We start from the raw sequence: 25096 nt of genomic DNA, 5'->3' as shown, positions 1-25096 counted from the left end.
ACTTAAAATCATTTACATCAACTGTGTTGTTCTCATACACAGAAATGAGTTACTTTCATCTAAACAGACTGGGTGAGAGAGCTAGCTAAACCAACTTCTCAATCACTACGACTACCTAAATTATTCTCTTACCTGCAAGATTTTCACTGCATTATACAGACTGACCTGATTTAAAAATATTAATTAGGTCTGTCAAACTATGAAGTGAGACTTTATCAGCAAAACCTCCCCCAAAATGGATTCGGTCAAAATTAGCTAATAAATGCCACTCACAATTTCAAACACAGAGCACTGTGGCACTTCATTACCAATTTAGACTTGGGGATGCAGCAAAGGAATAGAGGCAATAACCAGGAAATGCATCCCCCTATACCTTTGGGGAGCGTATTAACTCTTGCCAGTCAACAGGGGATCACTGCGCAAAGACTGCTTCTGATCGTTAATTTGCCTTCCAAGGGAAATCCTGTTTAGTAACCGGGAAAATGAAATCCAGAAATAGGACAAAGAAGGATGACCAGACCGACCCTCAGCGGCAGCAGGTGATACCAGACAGACTCTGAGAAAATCACTCACCTCTTTGGTGGTCACTGTCATGGTGCTTCTTCTCATCTTTAATTGGAAGGTGGGACTGGCCTCCCAGGGCACTGGAGAGGGCCAGGAGGCCGGCACTGCTGCCGATGGGCGGAATGGCAGGAGGCTGAAGCCCCGAAGGGTGTGGGGTCAGAGGCACTGGCAGACCATGTCCATGTGATAGATGCTGGGCCTGGAGTTGCTGCTGCTGTGAGAAACGAGACAAAGATATTGAACTTGTTCCTTGTACCTCAGTCACCCTCAACAACAGGAGGAGAGGAAAGTGGTGCAAAAAGACCCTGCAAAGCCCAGCACCCATGAAGGAAAGATCTATCCTTTATAAAAACACACAAAGGGTCATACATCCCATTTATATATATATAATTTTTTTTTAAGGGAGGGAGATGAATAACAGAGAAACGCTATCTTTTTTACTTGGATTTGTTGGTTTTGCAATGCACTGTAAATAACCTAATTTTTAAATAGTGAAATTATGTAGGTTACTTTTAATAGCTGAAATTAGATTTCCTCAACAAAGCGTCTGTATTTTGGTCTCCAAAAACACGGAGCCTCACTATTATACATCTCTAATCAAAACATATATGTGACTAACTGTTAAAGCAGTTATGCTGAAGAAAAAAAAGCTGAAAATTGAGAAAATTAGTGTTAAACAGTTCTCCCAGAACCACTGCACAGCATGCGGCCAGAGTTAATTTGAAAGAGAAAACCTGAATTAACAACCCTGAAAAGGGAACTGGTTGCAGCCACCGTTTTAAGCCCTTTAAGTGTCCTCAGCGGTACTTGAGCAAATTACTAAAGAAAATCTAATGCAGCAAGGCTTGGGTCCTCCTGTAGGCTTGCTCAATAATGCTGAAATAATTGGGCACTCTGCGCACGTCTAGTGATGCTCGAATGGAAAGCTAGAGGCCTGCCCTTGTACTCTTCTCCCGCGGCCGCCTCCGTGTTGTGACAGGTTTATCTGAGTGGGACTGTGATGCATGCACCAGTAACTGCTGACAAGAGTTTCAAGTCATTTTTACCAGCACACACTGGAACACATGAGAAAGCCCTCAAGAGGCTGCAAGGGGGGTGCCTGACCTCCGCCGAAGCAAAGTGAGGCTCCGGGAACCTCAGTGGGCAGGCCTCCCTGCCTCTTCCGAGCGGAGGAGCAGGCGCGCGGTGAGGTGAAACATGTCCCTCAACAGGAGTCCCGTCAACCAGGACTCTGCTTAACAGTGTTCTGTGAAAACAAGTGTTGAGAAATTCTCAGACTAGCTTCTGTAGTGATTACATTTTAATTAATACCTTGAGAATCACTTCTCAGGCCTATCCTGTAATACCTAAACAGTCTTCTCTATAATTTTCTTTCCAAGCAGGACTGCACAAAACAGCTTTCTCAAAAATGTCTGGGGTGGCACCTCCTGCTTCCCTTCACTGGTAAGGATGATCTTAAAAGACTTCAGAGAGAGTGTTGTTTCCTCTCCTCCTCAAATCGTCAATACTTTTACTTCCCCGATCCTCCCCTGTTCTCTCTTCCTGCGTCTGACTATGTAAGTCAAAGTATAGCTCTGCTTAGTTCTTTTCTCCTCTTAACCTACACCTACTTTCTGGCTATTTGTATTTAAAATACAGTCAATGAAATTAAGTACTAATTTTCAAAGCCAGTTTACATCCATGAAGTAGCAGATTAGAGCAGTGAGGCAGACACCCCAACAACCAAGGCTCACGCTCAAGTCCTGCCAATGTGCTACCTAACTGGGTAGTTCAAAATAATGTCTGTCTTCGAGTGGACAAAATCACGTTCATAATTTTTTATGTACTGTTACTTAGTTGTGACCAAAAATATGAGCACAAAATATTTTCTAAACATATGGAAAATAGGTCTACAAAGAAAGAAGGCCTTTAGGTAAACATATGGCAAATTTATTTCAAAACCTTTTTCTACTGAAATAGCCAGAAAATTGCTCCAAATCACTTTCTCCTCTAAATCTTCTAATACTTCCTTGTGTGCACAGGATGGGCATGTAGCCACTTTCTATCTCAGATCAAGAATCCAACCAGCAAGCATTTATTAAAAGCCATGATGTTGCCTGGAGAATCCCATGGACAAAAGAGCCTGATGGGCCCATGGGCTCACAGAGTCGGACATGACTGAGTGATTAACACTTTCACTTTATGTCCTCTTACCACCTTTCCTAGGCTCTAAGCTTTGTGAGAACCTGCATCTGACACACAGCCTAGCTAACTGCAGACACTGAGATTCACATACATCTGAGCAATTAAAAATGTTTATTTCATTATAAGACATTAAAAACAAACAAACAAATCCTAAGCTAAAAGCAATGCCTCAGTGACCCAAGTGTTTCACTTCTGTTTTTGTCTCAAAGGACCAAAAATAAGCAGTAACAGCTTCATTTTCCCATTCAACCAGAACTTTCCAAAGGCAAAAAAATTCACCCCTAGTCTGCAGCACACGCCATTCATAGTGAAGGCTCACCTGTGCTCTATCCTGTCTCATAATAGCTCTCACACTGGTCTTCTCCTCTTCTCCACTGTGCCTGTCTTAGCAGAGGGAAGTTCCCTTTTGCCTTCCAAGGCTTCGACTCCTCGCCTGCACCTGCCATCTCTTCCCTCTCCCTTCGCAGCTCCATCAATTTTCCAGCTCTCTGCTGCTGGTTCTGTCACTGATTTTGTTCTTCTGCTTGCAAGCGTCATCTCTAGCATTTTAACACTTGTCTAACACTAAAAGAACTTGAAGTAGCACTTTTTCAGGAGGGGGAAAAAGCACTATATTTTAATCACTTTTTGTGTTCTCCAATGTCCCTAACACAGTATCTTCCACATAACTGGCACTGAATAAATGTTTATTAAATTTAAATAACCTTCCTTTACTTTCTTCAGCTAGGTCCGTAAGTGTATATCCTTGTCTGTGCAGAGCCAAACATCTTCAAAAACTAAGGTCAACAACCTCCTCCTGTACATACACACACTCCTTACTGCTTAATTCCCTATATTTCAGGCCCATCAATCTGAAAAACTGATGACCACTGAGATAGCAATTTTTCAAGGTTTCATAGTCACTTTTCCCTCTGACATATCCTCCTTATGAGACTCTCCCCTACCTGCTTTGGGAACCCAAAAGTGATCACCATAGCCTCTCTTTGTTACCGCTCTGAATGCTGTTAAATTTCCTTCTAGACTTTTCCTTCTGTTCACTAGAGTCCTAAGCCTTCTGCTGCATTCCTATGCTCCAGTAGCCCTGGTATAACTCCTTCCCATACAATTCTACTTGGCAGTCCAGCATTACTGAAAATGTTTAACAAAATCCATCCCCTAAGTAACTTTCGCTGCCTCAAGTTACCAGTCACCACCTATTTGTTTTCCTTTTGTGTTTCTATATCCATCATCCTGGGATCCTGTCAGTTCTCAGTCCCACCAAATCAGTTAGACCCTCAGCACCCCATACTTTGATTAGTACAAATCTCCACCGGCTCAATTTGACTGCAATGAACCCACACTGCATCATCGCTGCCAATACTTTTTTTCTCAATCCATGGCCGCTCCTGTCTCTTAGAACCACCTCTTCATTACTTATCGAAGTTGTACTCAGCTATCCTGCTCAGCTCATGTTTCACGGGTTCTGCAAAGGCCTCTCCAAACACGCCATGTGTCTACTATCTCACAGGACTCCCTGTATCATTCACTGGCACAGGCTGCCTCATAAATGTACTGTTACTCATCTGTTTATGGAGAAGACGACCTTGACTTGCCAACAAGACTGTGACCTTCTAGGGAGAAGACAGCAGCCTCCGGACTCTTTGTACCCTGGCACCTGGCTCACCACTGTTTAGTCATACGGCCGCAGATTTAAAGCTTTTGGTAAATCAATTTTCAACTAAATATAAAGAGAGTTCCTATATATCCTCTATCCAACTTCCACTAATGCAATAAAGTCTTACATACCTGTAGACTTTATCAAAACTAAAAACTTTTTAAAATTACACACCCAGAGAACTTATCAAACTAAAAAAATTAACATTGTACCTTACTATTAATCTAACACAGAATTCATTCCGATTTCTCTAGCTTTCCATTAGTGTCATTTTTCTGTTCCAGAACGCCACACTGTACAGAGGTTTTAATTTTTCACTTGTTTTTATATCAAAATTATAAAGTCCTTTCAAGATTTTATGAATGACAACATCCAAATTATAATCGTAATGTTGAATAATTATGCCTTGAATTTAGAGAGAAAAAAATGAGAGGGTGTTACCCATAAACCCATTTTATAAGTCATCCATTATACATACAAAATATTAAACAAAAAAGCACACTTGGGGCATCCTATAGAAAGGAGCTATTTTTAGCAAGTGTTTAAAATATAAAACTGTAAAATAAAAATGAGATTAAGTTACCAAAAGATGGATGATAAAAATGTAAGACAGATATACTGAAATACTTTAGTAGGTTTTTAAATGTTTATATCAATAAAAGAAATCACTTTCTAAATTCAGTGGTCATTTTTAAGCTTCTTTGTAAGTCTCTCCCTAGAAACTAGCCTAGCTGTAGAGTGACAGGTATAAATGATAATGATTCCTGGTTAGTCAATAAAACCAATGTATTAGCAACCATCTTTAAATAAAAACACCACTCTAATCACAAAGCAATGGGGTAAAAAAAAATGTTTACTTTATAAGGAAAAAATAAAAAATAATTAAAAAAAAAAGAGCAGGGAATACACTGTAGTACCACTTGAACATTAAAATAAAATAAAATATACTCTATGTAACCATAACTGAAAGAAAACACTGAGAAAAATATACACATTGGAAAAATTCTTCTATCTCGGGCGCCTTATTTAAAAAAGAAAACACTCTCTTATCTCAAACCACAATACAAAATAAAGATCTTTTTTTTTCTTTTCCCTTGATAGGCCATTCAAGAGAATAAACACTAAAATGGAGTGAACTTTAAGCTTAAACAAATAAGTACTCCATTAGGATAATTAATTGTGAAAAAGAGCCAGTAATTATTTCTGAAAATATAATAGCAATGAGGTAGTAGATACAGCCTCAATTCTGTTAACAGTTTTTACTGAAGTTTCTAAAACAAAGAATTATCTCCTCACAGTTTCAAGTTTGGAATGAAGGCAAAAAAAGAACTACTAACAGATCAAGTTCAGAGGAAATGTCTTTCTGCCAGAAAAAAAGAAATTCTTTTTAATCAAATGTCCCCAACTCCTTGACCAATCAATGCCTGAGCAAGATCAGTGTGAGTGTAGAGGCTCAGTCTACACAAATCCCGGGAGACTCTGGACAACTCCAACTGGAAAGCAAGCAGAGGCTCTCTCGTCCAGCACCCTTCACTCTACAATGCTATCAACAGGAAAATCCTGCAAAGGTTAAAAAAAACCAAAAACTTTCTTAGAAGTAATGACACCCTAGCAGCAATGACCACACCTGGTGCCGTATCTTGGCTTCTTTAAATAAACAAACAAACAAAAAAACAGAGGGAGCCTGCTCCATCTCTTGCCAGAAAGCAAGACTAGCAGGTGTGACAAATAGGACAATGGATCAACCCTAAGGGATGCTCACTGGCAAAACTCGAGATAATTCAAGCCTCATAAAGAATAAAAACTGCAATAGATTGCAACACAATTTTAAAAACCGTTGCCAGGAGTACAGTCCATGGTACCCCCAAGAAAACAGATGTAATGATGGACCGGTCATGTCATGCCAAGAGGTCAAGAATCAGAGAAGAGTTCTCAGGACCACAACCATGCTTCCAACCAGCTGACCAAGTTGGGTGCACTGATCATGTGTGCCCTGACTCAACCAGAAGACTTTATTCTGTGAACAAAGTAAGAAAGGGGCCAGACACAGGAGCTGGGCAAGAGAAGGCAGCAAACGCTCAAACAAACAGCAAGTGCAGAAAACACCCGAGACTGGGCTGCTATCTACATTCCCTGGGTTGTGAAGATGCCCTTTCACAGGGACCCTGTCTGTGGCGGCTGAGAGGAGTCTGAGAAAGGAGATCCTGGATGATACGCGGGGATGCACCATAATGAAGGGACATCAGAGCCACTCGGCTAGAATCCTTACCATCTCTGTGAGCAAGAGCAGGTCACTTCATGACCTCAAGTTACTTTATGTAAAATGTAGAAACAGGTATAAAACCTACCTCTCCAAGGCTGCTGGGAAAATTTTATGAGATTGAGCAAATAAAACCCTTAGCATGATGCCCAATAACTGATTGCTGCTATCACTGGAAAAAAGTATCCCAAAGTCTATATTTACACACATATTCACTCACTCACTGGGAAGGAGCAAGGGGGAAGGCAGGAAAGAATATTATTTTAAAAGGAAAAGAATTTAGAATTTACCATTTCATTACTCCAAATCTATTCACAGCATCAAGAAACACTGAAACCACCGGGTGAAATGTTGCTGGGGAACAGGTTATTCAGTGTCAAAGAATATCCACACAGATGATTAGCTTCAACAACAATGTGATACAACTGGGAAATACACAACATCAGCCAGGGAGTGTTTTTACTAAAAATACTTAACCTGAATCTAGGTGGTTCAGATGGTAAAAAATCTGTCTGCAATGCAGGAGATTCTGGTTCAATTCCTAGGTTGGGAAGATCCCCGGGAGAAGGAAGTGGCAACCCACTCCAGTATTCTTGCCTAGATAATCCCATGGACAGAGGAGCCTGGGATGGCAAAGAGCTGGACACCACAGAGCAACTACCACTTTCACTTTCAAACAAGAGAAAACAACCACACAAGCCCAGACTGTAGGACACAGACTGGCCTGGGATCTTCAAAATGCCAAAGTCATAAACTGAAATGTTTGGGAACTGTTTCTCAGCAGCGTGAGAAAAGACTGAAGAGAAAGCACAGCGACAGCGCTCCTGAACGTGCGGGACAGATTGAGGGACAGGTGCTGTGAAGAAAGATGTGGCATCAAGGGCATTTTCTGGACGAATGTGCATATCAACGATACACTACATAGATGGCTGTCTTAACTGCATCGTGCTCATGCTGGAAAACTATAGCAGATGCACACTGATGTTTTCAGGCGTGAATATTATCAAGTCTTCCTCTTACTTTCAAACAATCCGGCACACACAAAGTATAAGTCTTCGGTCTGCATACGGTCAATGTACAAAGCACAAGTGACAAAATGTTAATTGGTGAGTCCAGGTCTAGGTCATGAGTTGTTGCTGTTGTTTAGTTGCTAAGTCGTATCTGACTCTTTTGCAACCCCATGAACTGTAGCTGCTCTGTCCATGGGATTTCCCAGGCAAGAATACTAAAGTGGGTTGCCCCTTTCTTCTCCAGGGGATCTTCCTGATCCAGGGAACAAAGCCACATCTCCCACACTGCAGGCGAATTCTTCATCACTGAAACACCCGGGAAGCCCAGGTGATGAGTACACTCTGCTTCACTGTTCTTTCCACCCCCCTGTAGTTGTAGAGGTGGGGAAAACAGGATGCACCCTTCTAGCCAGAAAACTGGCAGTTCCTGCTCTGAATAAATATCTCTAGCAAAAGCTGAAAGTTAAGTGAATACACAGAAGTAAGAATATAAAAAAGAACAAAGGAAGGAAATTTACAATCTAAGCTTATTCTTTTCTGATGATTTAAAACATGAGATTTACTGCAGGGGAAAGATGGGCATTTACAGTAACCCAAGAAAGATTATCACTGCAAGGGTAAGTTTCTCACGCTAAAACCACAGATCTTCTTGTCCTCAAAATCTCTGGAATGACCTTTAAGGGGAAAATAGGTAACAAGTAAAGAAGAAAATTCCATGAGTCCTGTGCCAAGGATTCTACAGTCTTAACTTGCAATTTTAACTCAACAAAGTAATAACAGCGAGAAAAGGAAAGGAAAAAAACTTGAATTGTTATAATATTAACTTCCCCATCAGAAATCTTATTAGAATTGTTTTTTTTTCTGAATTGGTCCACAGTTTACTAGGAAAAGTATTTCTAAGCAAATCAATAATTGAAATAAAATTTCATGGAGGTTTTTGTTCAAAAACTATTTAAAGAATTTTTTGAAGAGATTTTACATATACACAATGGAATATTACTCAGCTATTAAAAAGAAAGCATTTGAATCAGTTCCAATGAGGTGGATGAAACTGGAGCCTATTATACAGAGTGAAGTAAGTCAGAAAGAAAAACACCAATACAGTATATTAACACATATATATGGAATTTAGAAAGATGGTAATGATGACCTTATATTCGAGACAGCAAAAGAGACACAGATGTAAAGAACAGACTTTTGGACTCTGTGGGAGAAGGTGAGAGTGGGATGATTTGAGAGAATAGCATTGAAACATGTAAATTACCATATGTGAAATAGATCGCCAGTCCAGGTTCGATGCACAAGACAGGGCGCTCAGGACCGGTGCACTGGGATGACCCTGAGGGATGGAATGGGGAGGGAGGTGGGACGGAGGATCAGGATCGGGGACACATATACACCCATGGCTGATTCATGTCAATGTATGGCAAAAACCACTCTAACACTGTAAAGTAATTAGCCTCCAATTAAAGTAAATTAATTAAAAAAATAATTTTTTGAAGAGATTTTAACATATTATCTTACTGAAATCAAAGCTTCCATTTTGTGTTGTAGTCATTAAAGTTATCAAGCTAAAGGATCCTGCTCCAAAAAGTTTTCTTTAGTTACTTTAGAGTATTTTTTAAAAGTAAAGTTGTATCTGAAAAGCCTATCTGCTTTAGATTCTTCAGTAACCCTGCAGTTGACATTAGAACTTTAGAAGGAGAATGAACCTCAGATGACAGATTAGTTGCTTTCCAACATTTCTGACCACAACTAGGGTGTGTGCCTGTTGTACATCTGCACAGAAAACATAAGAAAATGAAACAACAGTTTAACAAATACCAAACACTATGTGTGGCACACGTCTGTATTTTCCATTCTCTTCTTTTACTAAATAAAAAATGTTCACTACGGCTTTCACTACTTAGTCAATCTAGGAACTGCAATTTGAACACCACTGAACCAGGCTGTGATACTGAGATTTACAATAAGAAACATATATTTGGTCTTAGTTACAGTTCCAGACACAGAGCTCCAAAAATCCCTGGGATTTCCGAAGCAAAGAGAACAATAAAAGGTGCTTTTTATCAGGTTAATGAGGTGACTTTTGGAGGGCTCTTAGGAGTGGGAGCTGGTTGTTAAGCTAACCAGCCACTAAACTGGAAGGTTGGACCTTTCCGTCTCACCCACCAGATCTTCAGGGAGAGAGGGGAGAGTGGCTGGAATTGAAGTTAGTCACCAGTGCATTGCCACTGATTTGGCAACTATGCATATGTAATGAAACCTCCGGAGCAACCCGAAGGACAAGGTTTGGAAAGCTACCAGTCTGGTGGAACACTGGGAGATGTGGGAAGAGTAGAACACTTGGGAAGTGCGGGGAAGCTCTGCGCCCCACCCTCATGTCTTGCTCTGTGCATCTCTTTCATGTGACTGTTCCTGAGTTACACCCTTTTTTTAAAAAATGGGTGATTTGGTTAGGGCTTCCCAGGGGGGCACAGTGGTAAAGAATCTGCCTGCCAATGCAGGAGATGCAAAAGATATAGGTTTAATCCCTGGGTTGGGAAGACCCCCTGGAGAAGGAAATGGCAACCGACTCCAGTATTCTTACCTAGAAAATTCCATGGATAGAGGACCCTGGAGGGCTACACTCCAGGGGGTCGAGAAGAGTTGGACATAATTGAGCAACTGAGTACCCACACAATTTGGTAAGTTAAAGGTTTCTCTGAGTTCTGTGAGCTGCTGTGGCTGATTAATTAAACTCAATGAGGAGATTGCTAAAAATACAGGATAATCTGGATTTGGGGCTGGTGTCTGAGGTGTAGGGAGTAGGGGCATTCTTGTGGGGCTGGCCCTTAGCCTGTGGGATGTGATGCTATCTCCAGATGAACTGTACGGCACACCCAGCTGGTGCTGAATTGCTTGGCCATCTGACCAACTGAACCACATTGAAATTGGGTGCAGAATTTTACAGGCCAATACCTGTAGGAAAAGTATGGAACACAAGTCCTCACCATCCAGCCCAGTGAAGTACCTGCCGCCCCAACAGGGCCTTCCCTCACTACGGAGGCCTTAACTTAATCGCTAAGTAATGGTTCATTCATAAGAATTGGAAATAGCCCCTTTGAGGAAGTGACCTTTGAACCAAGACCTGAAGGATGAGAAGGAGAGCGTCTCGCAGAGAGCTGTGAGAAGGGAACCTGGGATGAGAGGGAGCCTGGCTGCAAAGGTCCAGAACTGGAAAGGAGCCTGCGGTGACAAAGGAAGAAAACGAAATCCGGTGGGAATCCAGCGAGCAAGGAGGAAGTGGGGTCGGATGCAACACTATGGGAATCAGATAATAGACAGAAAGGGCTTCACACTTTCACTTAAGAATAATGAGAGCTTTAAGCAGTAATGAGTTTGTTTTGTTAAGTTTGAACTTTTAGCTTGTCCATAACTGGTATAAGCTGGATAACTGTATGTGTTAACCTCCTCAACCTGGATAATTGTATGTGTTAACTTCCTCTCACTTTCTGGCTTATATATTCATTTTCTTTGAGACATCTTCTGATGAACGGATGCTTTTAACTGAGTAATATCTTTTCCTTATGGTTTGAGCTTTCTGTGACCCATTAATACATACCTCTCTATCCCAAGATAAAAAGTCCTCTTGGGTGTTTATTTTAAGTTCTGTCTTTTTACATTTTTCAGGTTGACTTCTGCATATGAGACAGGTGGATCCAATTTCATTTTTTCCACCAAAATAACCAATTAACCCCCTAGTGACCATCTTTTTCCCTACTGATCTGCCTGCCCTTTTGACATATAAATTGGAACAATTTCTGAGTACTTTACTCTGTTTCACTGTTCTATATCAAGACATAGAAAAACATCTATTTTTGCTTTTTGACTATGCCAAAGCCTTTGACTGTGTGGATCACAAAAAACTGTGGAAAACTCTGAAAGAGATGGGAATACCAGACCACCTGACCTGCCTCTTGAGAAACCTGTATGCAGGTAGGGAAGCAACAGTTAGAACTGGATATGGAACAACAGACTGGTTCCAAACAGAAAAAGGAGTATGTCAAGGCTGTATATTGTCACCCTGCTTATTTAACTTTTATGCAGAGTACATCATGAGAAACGCTGGGCTGGACGAAGCACAAGCCAGAATCAAGATTGCCGGGAGAAATATCAATAACCTCAGATATGCAGATGACAACACCCTTATGGCAGAAATTATGGCAGAAAGTGAAGAAGAACTAAAGAGTCTCTTGATGAAATTGAAAGAGGAGAGTGAAAAAGTTGGGTTAAAGCTCAACATTCAGAAAACTAAGATCATGGCATCTGGTCCCATCACTTCATGGCAAATAGATGGGTAAACAGTGGCAACAGTGACAGACTTATTTTTTGGGGCTCCAGAATCACTGCAGATGGTGACTGAAGCTATGAAATGAAAAGACGCTTACTCCTTGGAAGGAAAGTTATGACCAACCTAGACAGCATATTAAAAAGCAGAGACATTAACTTTGCCAACAAAGGCTTGTCTAGTCAGGCTATGGTTTTTCCAGTAGTCATGTATGGATGTGAGAGTTGGACTATAAAGAAAGCTGAGTGCTGAAGAATTCATGCTTTTGAACTGTGGTGTTGTAGAAGACCTTTGAGAGTCCCTTGGACTGCAAGGAGATCCAACCAGTCCATCCTAAAGGAGATCAGTCCTGAGTGTTCATTAGAAGGACTGATGTTGAAGCTGAAACTCCAATACTTTGGTCACCTGATGTGAAGAACTGACTCATCTGAAAAGACCCTGATGCTGGGAAAGATTGAAGGCGGGAGGAGAAGGGGACGCCAGAGGATGAGATGGCTGGATGTCATCACGGACTCAATGGACATGAGTCTGGGTGGACTCCGGGAGTTGGTGATAGACAGGGAAGCCTGGGGTGCTGTAGTCCATGGGGTTGCAAAGAGTCAGACACGACTGAGTGACTGCACTGAGCTGAATAAGCATTCTGAGCTAGAGTATTATATAACCTAAACATTCATAATGGTATGTGGAGACTAGGTCTGACAGTGGCCAGGAGGAAAGGAGAGATCAGCAAGAAGGTAATACAGGGATTCAAACCAAAAAATAATGATGATTTGGATTAGGGTTGTAGCAGCACATGTGGCAAAGAGAGCAAGGACTTGAGAGCTAGTCTGGAGATGGCGCTAAAAGACACGGTTATGAAAGTAGAGGGCATCCCTGGTGGCTCAACTGGTAAAGAACCAACCTGGGCATGCAGGACACGCCAAGAGATGCAGGTTCGATCCCTGGGTCAGGAAGATTCCCTGGATAAGACAATGGCAACCCGCCCCAGTATTTTTGCCTAGAAAATTTCTTAGACAGAATACCCTGGCAGACTACAGTCCATGGGGTTGCAAAGAGTCGGGCATGACTGATCAAGCAGGCACACACACACGTGGAAAGAGAAGGGGAGGAGAAATTCAAGATACCTAGCAAGGATATGTGGAGAGTGCTCAGCTGTGCACACCTCTTTGCAACCCCGTGGACCCACCAGGCTCTGCTGTCCAGGAATTTCTCAGGTAAAAATATTACAGTGGGTTGCCATTTCCTACTCCAGGGAATCTTCCCGACTCCAGTATCAAACCAGCATCTTTTGTATCTTCTGCACTGGCAGGCAGATTCTTCACCACTGTGCCACCTGGGCTTCCAAAGCAAAGATGGGCCCCAAGCAACTGGGTAGATGGTTGTACTATTTATTCACATGGGTCAGAAGAGAGGAGAAATGAACCTTTAAGTACAATCCTTACAATTTTTAATTAATAACTTTATAGTTTTAGGTTCACAGTAATAGCTTTTTTAAGATTAGATAAGTTTTACATATAATGTGAACAAGCAGAATGGAAAGAAACTTAAAGTCGCATATAATCATACCACCCAAAGGAAACTAGAATGTTAATGAGTCCATCCAGCATTTTTTCAATGCATATATAAGCATTTAAAAAAAAAATAATATCACGCATCTGTAGTTTAAAATGATTATTTTCCTACTCAGTGTATCAGAGAACATTTTCCCAGGCCCCTAAATAATGCTTTGACTCCATCGCTTGTAATAGCTGTATAGTACATGCCATTGTATAGATATTAGAGTTCATTTAAGTGGTCCCCCAACTGGTTAAAGGTTAGGCTGCCAATTCTGTCTGATATGTATGGAGAATCACCATGGTTCAACAGTATATTAGTTAAGACAGTTCCTCTGCAAATTATAGACTACCCAGATGAAAGTGGCCTAATAATAGGGGTTTTTATTTCTCACATAACAAGTTTAGGGTTGGCTGGATGATACCAATATCAAGGCTCTGGGTCAACATCTCTGGTTTTCCTGATCCCTCTCACATGCCATTTCCCCCAAAATAGCTGCTGCAGCACTGAACATTAACTTGCCCTTACAAAACCAAGGTAGAGCAGAGAAAGAGAGCAATTTTCTCTTTATGGGTCTTTCTGTTAAAGAGGGAAAAAAACAAAAAGGCATCTCTTTACATCTCATTGCCTTCTTGGACAGGGTTAATGCCCCACAGCTCATCTGTGAGGAAGGCTGGATGGAGCACCTGGATGTTTTAGCTTCCAGAGTAGGAGACAGGTTCAGCCTGAAGAAACAACCAAAAGAGTTGCCTTGACATTATCTTTGCTTGTAGACCATTTGAAGATACAAGCTGAAAGAAACCTCAAAACAAAGTTTGAGTTTTCAATCCAGGTAGACAGCAGCTTGAATTGTACTCCTGCCCTCAACAGTTTCTTTTCTCAGATATTAACTGTGTCCATAAATTGCTTTGGGTCAACCTAGAGAAACATCTGGGGAAATAAAAAAAATATATACACATGATTGCCACTTTGCTCCGGGATCACAATGGCCCTGGCCCCGTCAGTCACAGAAGACAGCCTGGACACCGAGATAAACTCTCCCCCTTTACTTGAATCTGTCAAGGAAAAAAAATGCATGAGACTCACAGAACAAAATAGCCACGGAGCTGCCTTAAAAAGGATTCAAGAACGTGCCATTAAATTTTACTTAAAAGTTTTAGGAGATAGGGTTAGCTCTAGGCCTTGTTTATTAGATCAACATCATCATTTAAGTCTGCAATATTACTAGATCTAGTGAAGCAGTTTTTCCCAAGTAGGATGGATAAAATTTTTCTGAAGATAGAGAAATGAGAGAAAAAGTACACGGTTTCTCATAAAGGAATGAGATAATTTCAAAAATAGGAGTCTCCCAACTCTCCTGGCAAACTCTATGCATTCTAAGCTACTTATATCCCCCTTGCTGGCTTCCCTGGTAGCTCAAATGGTAAAGAAATCTACCTGCAAAGTGGGAGACCTGGGTTTAATCCCTGGGTCAGTAAGATCCACTGGAGAAGAGCATGGAAACCCACTCTGGTATTCTTGCCTGGAGAATCCCATGGACAGAGGAGTCTGATGGGGTCGCATGGAGTCCATGGGGTCACAAAGAGTCAGACTGAGGGACCAACACACACACAGTACTGGTCCAGCCCTCTGCTGTGGTCCTGCAGAAGTTATCCCCCTCCCTCACCCACCACTTCCTCTGATGAGCTTATTTGTAGGCTTTTGCTTTCAGTGGTTAACTGCTATCCTAATTGGTGTCCCCATGTGCTTGATTCGTAACTTCACATCAACATGATTTCTCCATCTATGCATCTACCCATCCCATGAAATCACAAGCACAGGGGCCAAGAGGCAGTGACCGGTTCTTAGTCATCATTGAGCCTCAGAACTTTAAAAGATGCATGTATGAACAAGAAACTAATAAAGTATCCTCAAAGATTTACATGCCTGCATTTTCTTTTGATACAATTATGTGAAGGTAGCTGCTGGCTCCAGTTAATCCCTTCTAATAAAAAAAAAAAATCCCAAGCAGTTATTATCATTAGTTATTCAAGATTAAGTGTTTAATGTGGTTAACTTATTTTCCACAATACCTGTGACAATATCAATACAATGCAGTTTTTTTGTTTTTTTTACCCACCAATAGTTCGAGAATCTCCCTCATCCCCTGGGCACTATTTAGACACAAAGTAAGTGTAACTTCTGATTTACAAGTTTCTGAACAATTATGCAGCAATGTCTCCTTATGATGCTCTAGATAACTGCCTTCTGTCTACACTCTTATCAAAAAAGTAAAGTACTGTATCAGGCTCTCATGCAGTTTTTGATTCTTGCTAAGGCACAGGCTCAAACACTTTTTGTGTCGTTAAAGATTTTTTGTGAACCTAAGACAGAAATTTCTTCTCTGGACAAGGTACATCTTTCACACACAATTTTGCCAATACTTCAGGGAGCTAATGGACAGCTTGATAGCCAAGCATGAAATCCAAGATCCAAATACTTAGGTTAAAAATATTTGTCTTGGTAGTCGTGTTTATGACAACTTTTGGTTCTTATATATGACACTAAGTTACAACACCTGATGTTGTAGATGTTGTAGATAAGTTGGCCACCTGATGCGAACAGCTGACTCATTTGAAGAGACCCTGATGTTGCGAAAGATTGAGGGCGGGAGGAGAAGCGGACGACAGAGGATGAGATGGTTAGATGGCATCACCAACTCAATGGACATGAGTTTATATAAACTCCAGGAGTTGGTGATAGACAGGGAGGCCCGGCGTGCTGCGGTTCATGGGGTCGCAAAGAGTCGGACATGACTGAGTGACTGAACTGAAACTGAAGTTACAACAGACATGAAGAAACATAATATGAGTCAGGAGTATTCAACCAATATGTGGAACTATACACAGTTCAACTTAGCCTAACCAATTAGTATGGGCATCAGGCACACCCAATTTCACTTCTCTCATTGAGGTCTGGACACTAAAGACTGGACAATACTGTACTGGATCTCAAGATAAACAGCCTATTGATCCCAGAGTCAAAGAACAGAGTCAAGGGAACGACTAAGGGGCAAGTGTAACAGAATGGTTAAATGGGTGAGTTCTGAAATCAGTCTTAAGTTTGGTCCTCAGTTCTGCCATTTCCTCCCTGTGTGGCCTTCAGAAAACTATTTACACCTTCAGAGCTTCAGTTTCATTATTTGTAAAGCTAGGACAATAATACTCCCTTCCAGCTGGGGTGGCTATGAAGCCTAAACAAAATCACAGTCTGCAAATGCTAAGCACAGTACTGACACAAAGCGAATACTCCATAAATGACTATTTGTAATTACCCTTTGAGGGAGAAGAACATAAGGATAGGGATGTAAATCTAGAGAAATAGCTGACACAAAAGACCCTCAAGTTCTAAAATAAAAATGTCACAGTCATCAAAACAAACCGGCTTACAAACCATACAATGTTAGAAAACTGGACAGCACTTTTGTGGCTATTATCTCCAGCCCTGAATTCCATAGATGAAAATACTCTTAAATGAAATTCCTAAGAGTCCCTACAAGTGACACACAGCATTACTTATTTTTAATGAGCCCATACTCCCTTCTTCTCAATCTTGGCTCAAAATTATGGGGCAAAAAACCAAAACGCTAAGTCAAAATAGAATATTTGCTCATTTAACAAATATTTACTGAAGTTATTAAATAAAAAAATTATTTCATGTTTACTGAACAGTTATGAGTATTATACAAATATTTATTGAAAACAATAAGCTCCATATTGTTCTAGGCACCATAACTCTAAAAGGGAACAAGATCCCACCTGCAAGTGAAGGGAAATTCACAAACACACATCAACAATAAATGGTAAAAGTTTTGAGGAAAATAAAAACAGGCTACTTTACAGAGAATGAATTGGGTGTGAAAGAGCTACGACAGTTTGCCAGATACGGAAGTCCTTTCTCAGGAGGTAACATTTAAGCTGAGATTTTAAAGAAGAGCATAAGGAAGACCATGTCAAGACGTGGAGGATGGGGGTTCTAGAAGGTAGAAGAGCTGATGCACGATCAGTCAGGAAGATGCCTGGGGTGACCAGGGATGGAAGAAAGAGACCAACGGGGCTGAAAGACAGTCACATAAAGAGAGTGAAGAGTATGTGAAATCGAAGAGGTGGGTGAAATGTCAGCTCACACAGAGACTTGCAGGCCATGGTAAGAAATTCAGACTTCATTCTAACCAAAATAAACAGCCATCAGAGACAAACTATAACCAGGGGAGCAATAAGATTCAATTAATATTTTAGAAGAAGACCACTCTGGCTGCTGTGTGCAGGACGAAGAAAACAAAGACAGATGCACAAACAAGAAAACCGATCAGGAGGAAGTTGCAGGAGACCAGCACAAGTACTGGGGACAGGGGCAGATGGCAGAAGCAGGCATCTTAGAGACGGAAGTCTAGATGCACAACAGACGCCATTTTTAAAATGAGATAAAGTTGTACTGTTGAGCTTGGATTCTTCCCATCCATCCATCAGCCAGTCTCTCAGACACTGACAGTTAAAGACTACAGTTCTGAGGGTCCTGGGAAAGAAGGCAATCAAGAAAAAAGAGCACAAAAACACAAAATGGACTAGGGAATTCCCAGTAGTGAAATCTACAGCAATCAAGACAATGTGTCATCACTGGCAAAAGAGATCCCCAAACAGACACTCAGTCTAACAGAACAAAGTAAGAGTCCAGAAAATGGACCCACACGACAGTCAACAGATTTTCGACAAATGGTGTGGGAACAATTGAATTAAATATTCACCTAGGGAAAAGAAAAAGAAAAGAAACTCAACCCAAATCCCCGTATCTTACACCATAAACAAAAATTAACTAAAACTGAATCATGGTTCTAAAAGTAACAGAAAAACATAAGAGAAAAATATTTGTGGCCTTGAGTGAGGCAAAGTTTACTGAGAAGCAACATCAAAATTAAGACTCGTTAAAAAAAAAGTCATAAATTACACAATGTTAAAAACTCCTGCTCTTCAACAGACACTAACAAAAAAAATTAAAGGATGACTACAGATTGGGAGAAAATATTTGAAAAATACATAAAGTTCTTATTTGAATAATCTTTTAAACTCTCATTAATGATTAAAAAAACGGACTGAAGAAAAATAGGCAAAGATTTGAACAGATACTTATCAAAGAAGATACAGAGATGGCAAGTAAGCACAAAAAGACACTCAACATCTTTAGTTATTAGGGAAATGCACAAAAACACGAGTACTACTATACACCTATTGGAAATGGCTAAAAATGCCCCAAAGCTACTATTCCAAGTGCTAGAGAATGTGGAGCAAAGGCTCTTTCACACATATTAGTGAGACAGAAAAACAGGATGCTCATTTTGGGAAATTGTGTCAGTTATAAGAACAACAACATGTCAGTTACTTTAAACATATACTAACCATGATGACTTCTGAGGAAAACAACAAAATTTACAAAACTCTGTATGTTAATTTACTAGCACTTCATTCATAATACCAAACCCTGGAGATAAGCCAACTGTCCCTCTCAAGGGATGAGTGGCTAAAACAAACCGGTATATTCATACAATGGAATATTATTCAGCTATACAAACGAACTAACTGCCAATATAGGAAACCACACAGACAAATCTCAAACGTACTTTGCTAAGTGAAAATGAAAACTCAAAAGGCTACACACTGCATAATTTCATTTATATGACAGCATCAAAAAGGATCACTTTGGGAGAGAAAAAAAACCATCATGGACAGTTGCCAGAACTAGGGTAGGAAGAAGGACTGACCACAAAGAACAAGGGGGTTTGGGGTGGCAGGAGAGAAATATTCTGCAATTTGAGCGTAGTGGTAGTCACATGGATGTACTAGATTGTCAAAATGCATAAGACTTAAGATTGATGGGAGAAATATCAGTAACCTCAGATATGTAGGTGACACCACCCTTAAAGCAGAAAGTGAAGACACCACCCTTAAAGCAGAAAGTGAAAGAGGAGAGTGAAAAAGTTGGCTTAAAGCTCAACATTCAGAAAACTAAGATCATGGCATCTGGTTCCATCACTGGAGAAACAGTGGCTGACTTTATTTTTTGGGGGGGGGGGGGGGGGCGGCGCTCGAAAATCACTGCAGATGGTGACTGTAGCCATGAAATTAAAGACGCTTACTCCTTGGAAGGAAAGTTATGACCAACCCACACAGCATATTAAAAAGCAGAGACATTAATTTGTCAACAAAGGTCCGTCTGGTCAAGGCTATGGCTTTTCCAGTGGTCATGGATGGATGTGAGAGCTGGACTATAAAGAAAGCTGAGCACAGAAGAATTGATGCTTTTGAACTGTGGTGTTGGAGAAGACTCTTGAGAGTCCCTTGGACTGCAAGGAGATCCAACCAGTCCATCCTAAAGGAGATCAGTCCTGGGTGTTCATTGGAAGGACTGATGTTGAAGCTGAAACTGCAGTACTTTGGCCACCTGATGCGAAGAGCTGACTCATTTGAAAAGACCCTGATGCTGGAAAAGATTGAGGGCAGGAGGAGAAGGGGACAACAGAGGATGAGATGGTTGGATGGCACCACCGACTCAATGGAAATGGGTTTGGGTGGACTCTGGGAGTTGATGATGGACAGGGAGGCCTGGCGTGCTGCAGTTCATGGGGTCGCAAAGAGTCGGACACGAATGAGCGACTGAACTAAACTGATAAGCTTTAAAGGGTAAATTCTACTTTACGTAAATTGTATTTTGATAAATTTTTAAAATATACATAATAATAATGAGTAGGTAATGCTTCCTATTTCAAATATTTTAAAGAATACAAATTTATAAATAAATACAGCCTAATTTTTACCATGTTTTCTATTACTTGTTTCTCTATTTTGCTGTCCTTGGACACTAACATTTTATAGAAATTAAAATGTGCTAATAAAAGTTGATTTACATGTGGTAAAATGTGAAACCAAAAAGTTTACAAATACCAAAATCTTAGTAAGATGATTTAAATGTAATCTGAGTATCTTTTCAGAACACGTTCCAGAAAACATTTAAAAATATTCAAAGTAAAAATGAAATGTGCCTCTTTGATAGGCTGCAACGAATGAACAACTTGATGTAATGATTAAATTATTCTTACTAGTCTATAAAAGGTTTCCATCTTTTCACAAAAGTCCTTATAAGATCACAAATGTATTTTTAAGTAGACTGACATCCTAGAGAGCTCTGAGGAGGACACACGCCAACAGGCCGTAAAACCTGGTCTAAGGCCTCTTTCCTCCAATCGCCTGTTTGGTGGGGAGCCTGTCTTCTCTCTCCCAGCTTTGAGAGACACAAGGCACGCTGGGTCTATGAGGGAACAGCCTGGCTCCATGGGAGTCAGCTGGTGATGCTGCTTGTAGAAACATTACTGGGAAGAAGTCAGTAAGGGAACTAGAAAAGGGGAAGCAAAACTTGGCAGGGGGAGGAGGGGATCCAGGGTGGAGAGAGGTTTCCCTCCTGGTTCAGATTGTAAAGATTCTGTTGTAGTGAAAGAGACCCTGGTTCAATCCCTGGGTTGGGAAGATCTCCTGGAGAAGGGAATGGCTGACCACTCCAGTGTTCTTGCTGGAGAATTCCATGGACAGAGGAGCCTGCCAGGCTATAGTCCCTGGGGTAGCAAAGAGCTGGACATGACCAAGCAACTAACACTTTCACTTCTCAACCAATAAAAAAAGGAATAACAGTGTGCAAGCTTGCAAGCTGCCTTGAGTGAAATTTTTTCTGTATAACAGTTCCACCCAGTACTCTGGACCCCAACACAGGCTCAACCTGCTGTGCACTGGTGTGAATGAAAGGCAGGTGAGTAACTCCTTTGGCTTCTAGTGGAAGCCAAAGCCCAAGTGCTTTAAGCTAAGTCACATGTACCCACCCAGACACATTCTGCAGCTCCTCTAACATTGTTTGCTTAACTCTACCTGGAGCTATGGAAATACATTTATTAGGGAAAGGAGGGAGTGAAGGGCTTCTCTTGCAACAAGAGCAGAACACTAGCATGTCAGGTTAACAACAAATAAAAACAAACCCGACTAACTTCTAGAAATTTCTTCTAGAGAAGCTTTGTAACAGAAATCAACAGAGTGCATATCATAAACACAAATTAGAAATTCTGCTTCGTATCTAGGTTTTTTTAGAGAGTTCTGAGGTAGAGACAGAGTTAAAAAAATTACTTAAATATATGAGCGTCTTTGTTATGAAAGGAAATTACTGCCTCTTAGAGCCTCATCAAATTATAGCACAAAGATTAGATTATAGCTACATCACTCAGTAACACAATCCCCTGATCCACAATAAATGAACAAGTTTGAAAAAAAAAAAGTGAGGGCAGACATACCAATGTAAGATGGAAAAATGTGTAGAATGATGTTAAAACTGCTTTCTTTGACTTAGATACAATCATGTTTATCATGCTTTGTAAGAGCAGGTAAGCAAAGCCCTACAACTGCAGAAGACCAACCCCCTACCCCCAATCTTTATCCCATCAATCTGTGTACATCAGGTAGCCAATGGCCAGCACTTTTGTAAAGACTTGAAGCTCCAGGCACACTGTTTAGTAATGACAAAGCTAGAATAACAATCTCTGATAAAACACAAATCTATTTTATAGCTTGTTTTTAAGTTTATTCCGTATTATATACATTTAGAAAATACCCAACAGTAATCAGATAGGAGAATAACAAGAAAGGGAAGCTCATTGAAAAGTAGCTTTCAGTTACTGTCAGTTCATTGAAAAGTAGTCATTTAAAAAATAAGGTAAAAGCTGAGATGTTAAAAAAAAAAAAATGTTTCATGCATAGAACTCACATCAGAAAACAAACTATGATTGTGGCACTTCAGTTCAATTGCCTGCCTATACCAAAAAGTCCCCTTAAAGAGGTTGAGGCCTATGAGGTCAAATACTGAGCTTCTTAGATCCTCCAGGACAAGGCATGGCTGCATCTGGAGAAGTGACTGCAGAACGGGAGTGGCTCTGGGCAAAATGATCAGGGAAGGAGGAAACCTCAAAACAAGGTTCACTAGTTCAGGCAACTGAGCTCCATCCAGCTGGAACCTTCAGTGAAGGAATGTATGCAGAATGCACCTCAAAATCACCCAAAAAACAGAGAGGAGGGGAGCACTCCACTGCCCGAGTCTGGGATGATCCCACAGTGGGGAGAAACTCCCTCGCACTCATACGCAGAAGTGAAATGTGGATCCCCACAGTAAGGACCGGGGAAACAGAAGAGCCTCCCAGTCAGCTGAGGAGAGGTGTTGCCAAGCCACAGAAAAAAACCTGTGATGGCAATGACTAGAGAGAAAGGTAGATAAGCAGGGTATGAGGGTAAGGTGGGCCCAGGAAGGATAACAATGCTTCCGCATTGCGGAGATATCTGTGCCCAAAGGGTTAACAGCATAACCACTGCAAGATTAACAATACCTCTGGAAAGCCCTTTATTAGCAAACACAGAAGAGAGAGAGTACACTCTCAGATACTTCTAATTTTGCTTTTGTGAAAAAAGAGTACTTGTATTTCTATCTCAAATTTTGTGCTACTGGAGGCTGTGATGTAAAGGCGGGGAAAACACATATTTTTCATATATACACATATTCTTATCTGTCGGGGTGTTTGTTGCCTAATGGCTAGTTAGTTCATAAAGACAACAAGGGAAACTATCATAATGGTGGATCTAAATGTCTCTGAAACTTAAAATGGCTGTTTTTAAATCTGTAATGGAAAGAGAAGGACATACCATTTAAAACTGTCATACTGCAAGGGGTTGGGCCGCAATGCCAATCTGAAATGCACATGGGGTGTGTGTGTGATTTAAGAGCCAGTCACATGACAAGGACGAGAACACAAAATGCCAAGAGAAGGGAAAAACCCCAAGGGCATTATCTTTATTTTTTTTAAACTAACTCAAATACACAGAATGGTAAAGGCAGAGTCATTTAAATCATTTCCTTAGTAATACAAGTAATATTTAAATAGATTTAATAGTGCTGCTCCAAACCAATGAATTATGGGTTTAAAACCTATTAAAATGTAATGTTTTTTTCCTGAGCTGAGAGGAGAGAGATTTAAATCCACTGAATTTTAATATTTCAGCTTGAGCTGCAGGAGGTAGAGAAAGTCCAAATGAACTATTCCATCAGCACCATTCAAGCATGAACATTTTAATCAGTTTTACTTCCTTGGAGTTCTCTAACACAGTTTACGCTGTCATTCTGAAAGCACTTAACACAGAGTGTGTGAAAAACCACCAAGGCTTGTTATTGCCTTCACAATTGATGGCAAATAATTTTGCAGACTTCCTATCATTAAAATGTCACTGCTAAAAATTGAGGTTCAGCATTTCTTGGGCTAAACTGCATTTTCCTACAACACCATGGCATACCTGCTCTTAAGGATTTTTTAAGGGGGTGTGCTTTTTTTTTAAAAAATGCATATTTATATCATTTCTTTCCTCAAAGAGGTTAAAAAAGTGAAGGAAGGAATCCAGAGGAACCCCAATTCCTATTTTTACATGCTAAACATTTCCTTTTCCAATGTCCATACTGACAAAACTTTTTTTCTTAATGGTAGTCTCTTTGGTGAAATTCTTATGTGGTTCCAACTTAGCCTCCTTTATTAAGCATAACCACATTCACACAGCATGTGCTGATTATATAGTGTAATGGATTTAAAAAACATTTTAAGATAGTCAGATGACTCAATTTAATAATACAGGAAATGAAAACATCATTTCTAATTAGATCATATTACTGATTTAAAACTACAGTTTGTGTGTTGTTCCAACAGTGTGATCTTACAGAGATTCTAATTTAAAAACACAGTGGCTAGCAGGACACATGACATGATTTAACTAGATGCAGAACATTCCCACAGCCCATTTGGAGGAACTCTGGGAAAGCTTCGAGGAAATAGGAAAAATGAACAATTTAAAGCAAAACAGGAAATATTAACTATAGAAAACAACATAGGCCTTTCCCTGGGTTTTTTTCCTTATAAATAAAAGACAAAAGATATTTAACTTATTTCAATCTATCAACAGTTTTAAACTGAACATGACCTGTGAAAGAAATCATTATAACTGTGTTTCATTCCATTAAACACAACTAGCTTATTGTCAAGAGAACAAGCCGCCTCTCCAGGTTTCAGGCTCACTTCAGCTTTTTGCATTTAAACTGCATGGATCACTGGTTTGGCTCATTTACCAACGAAGGTAGAATAATATTGCAGAGTTAAAAAGGTGCTTCATCAGATTTCATTAAATTGGGGAACATTTGTGCTTGTCTGGATGGTGTGCCTACATATAAAACAGATACATATGCAGTGGCAAATAAATGAAGGTCCGCAGGGGCTTAGATGGGTCTTTGCCTCTCAGGAGGGCAAGTTCCCTTGGTGCAGAAAATCACTGTAGACTACCTAAAAAATTAAGTCACAAAAATCTAAAACTGACCCCTCGTCACTTTTGGCAGCAGGTCAAAATATCACCACCTCACAACACAGCCTTGCCTAACAGGGTACAGAA

At 40.5% G+C, this 25096-nt stretch overlaps 1 protein-coding gene across 7 annotated transcripts in view; it reads right to left on the bottom strand.

Annotated features, from left to right (window-relative positions):
* Positions 1–25096, bottom strand: part of LOC136148383 (transducin-like enhancer protein 4) — a 150025-nt gene that overhangs the window by 69206 nt on the left and 55723 nt on the right. For 5 of the 7 annotated variants that reach the window (XM_065907889.1, XM_065907893.1, XM_065907891.1 and 2 more), the window contains one exon: positions 574–778. In XM_065907889.1, the coding sequence (XP_065763961.1) occupies positions 574–778 (205 nt within the window). The remainder of the gene's footprint in view (positions 1–573; positions 779–25096) is intronic. The other 2 variants (XM_065907890.1, XM_065907892.1) reach the window with 1 other exon arrangement.

This window comes from Muntiacus reevesi, chromosome 17, assembly GCF_963930625.1.
Source record: "Muntiacus reevesi chromosome 17, mMunRee1.1, whole genome shotgun sequence".
In the NCBI taxonomy this organism is placed as follows: Eukaryota; Metazoa; Chordata; class Mammalia; order Artiodactyla; family Cervidae; genus Muntiacus; species Muntiacus reevesi.
This window is presented reverse-complemented; position numbering and strand designations above follow the sequence as displayed.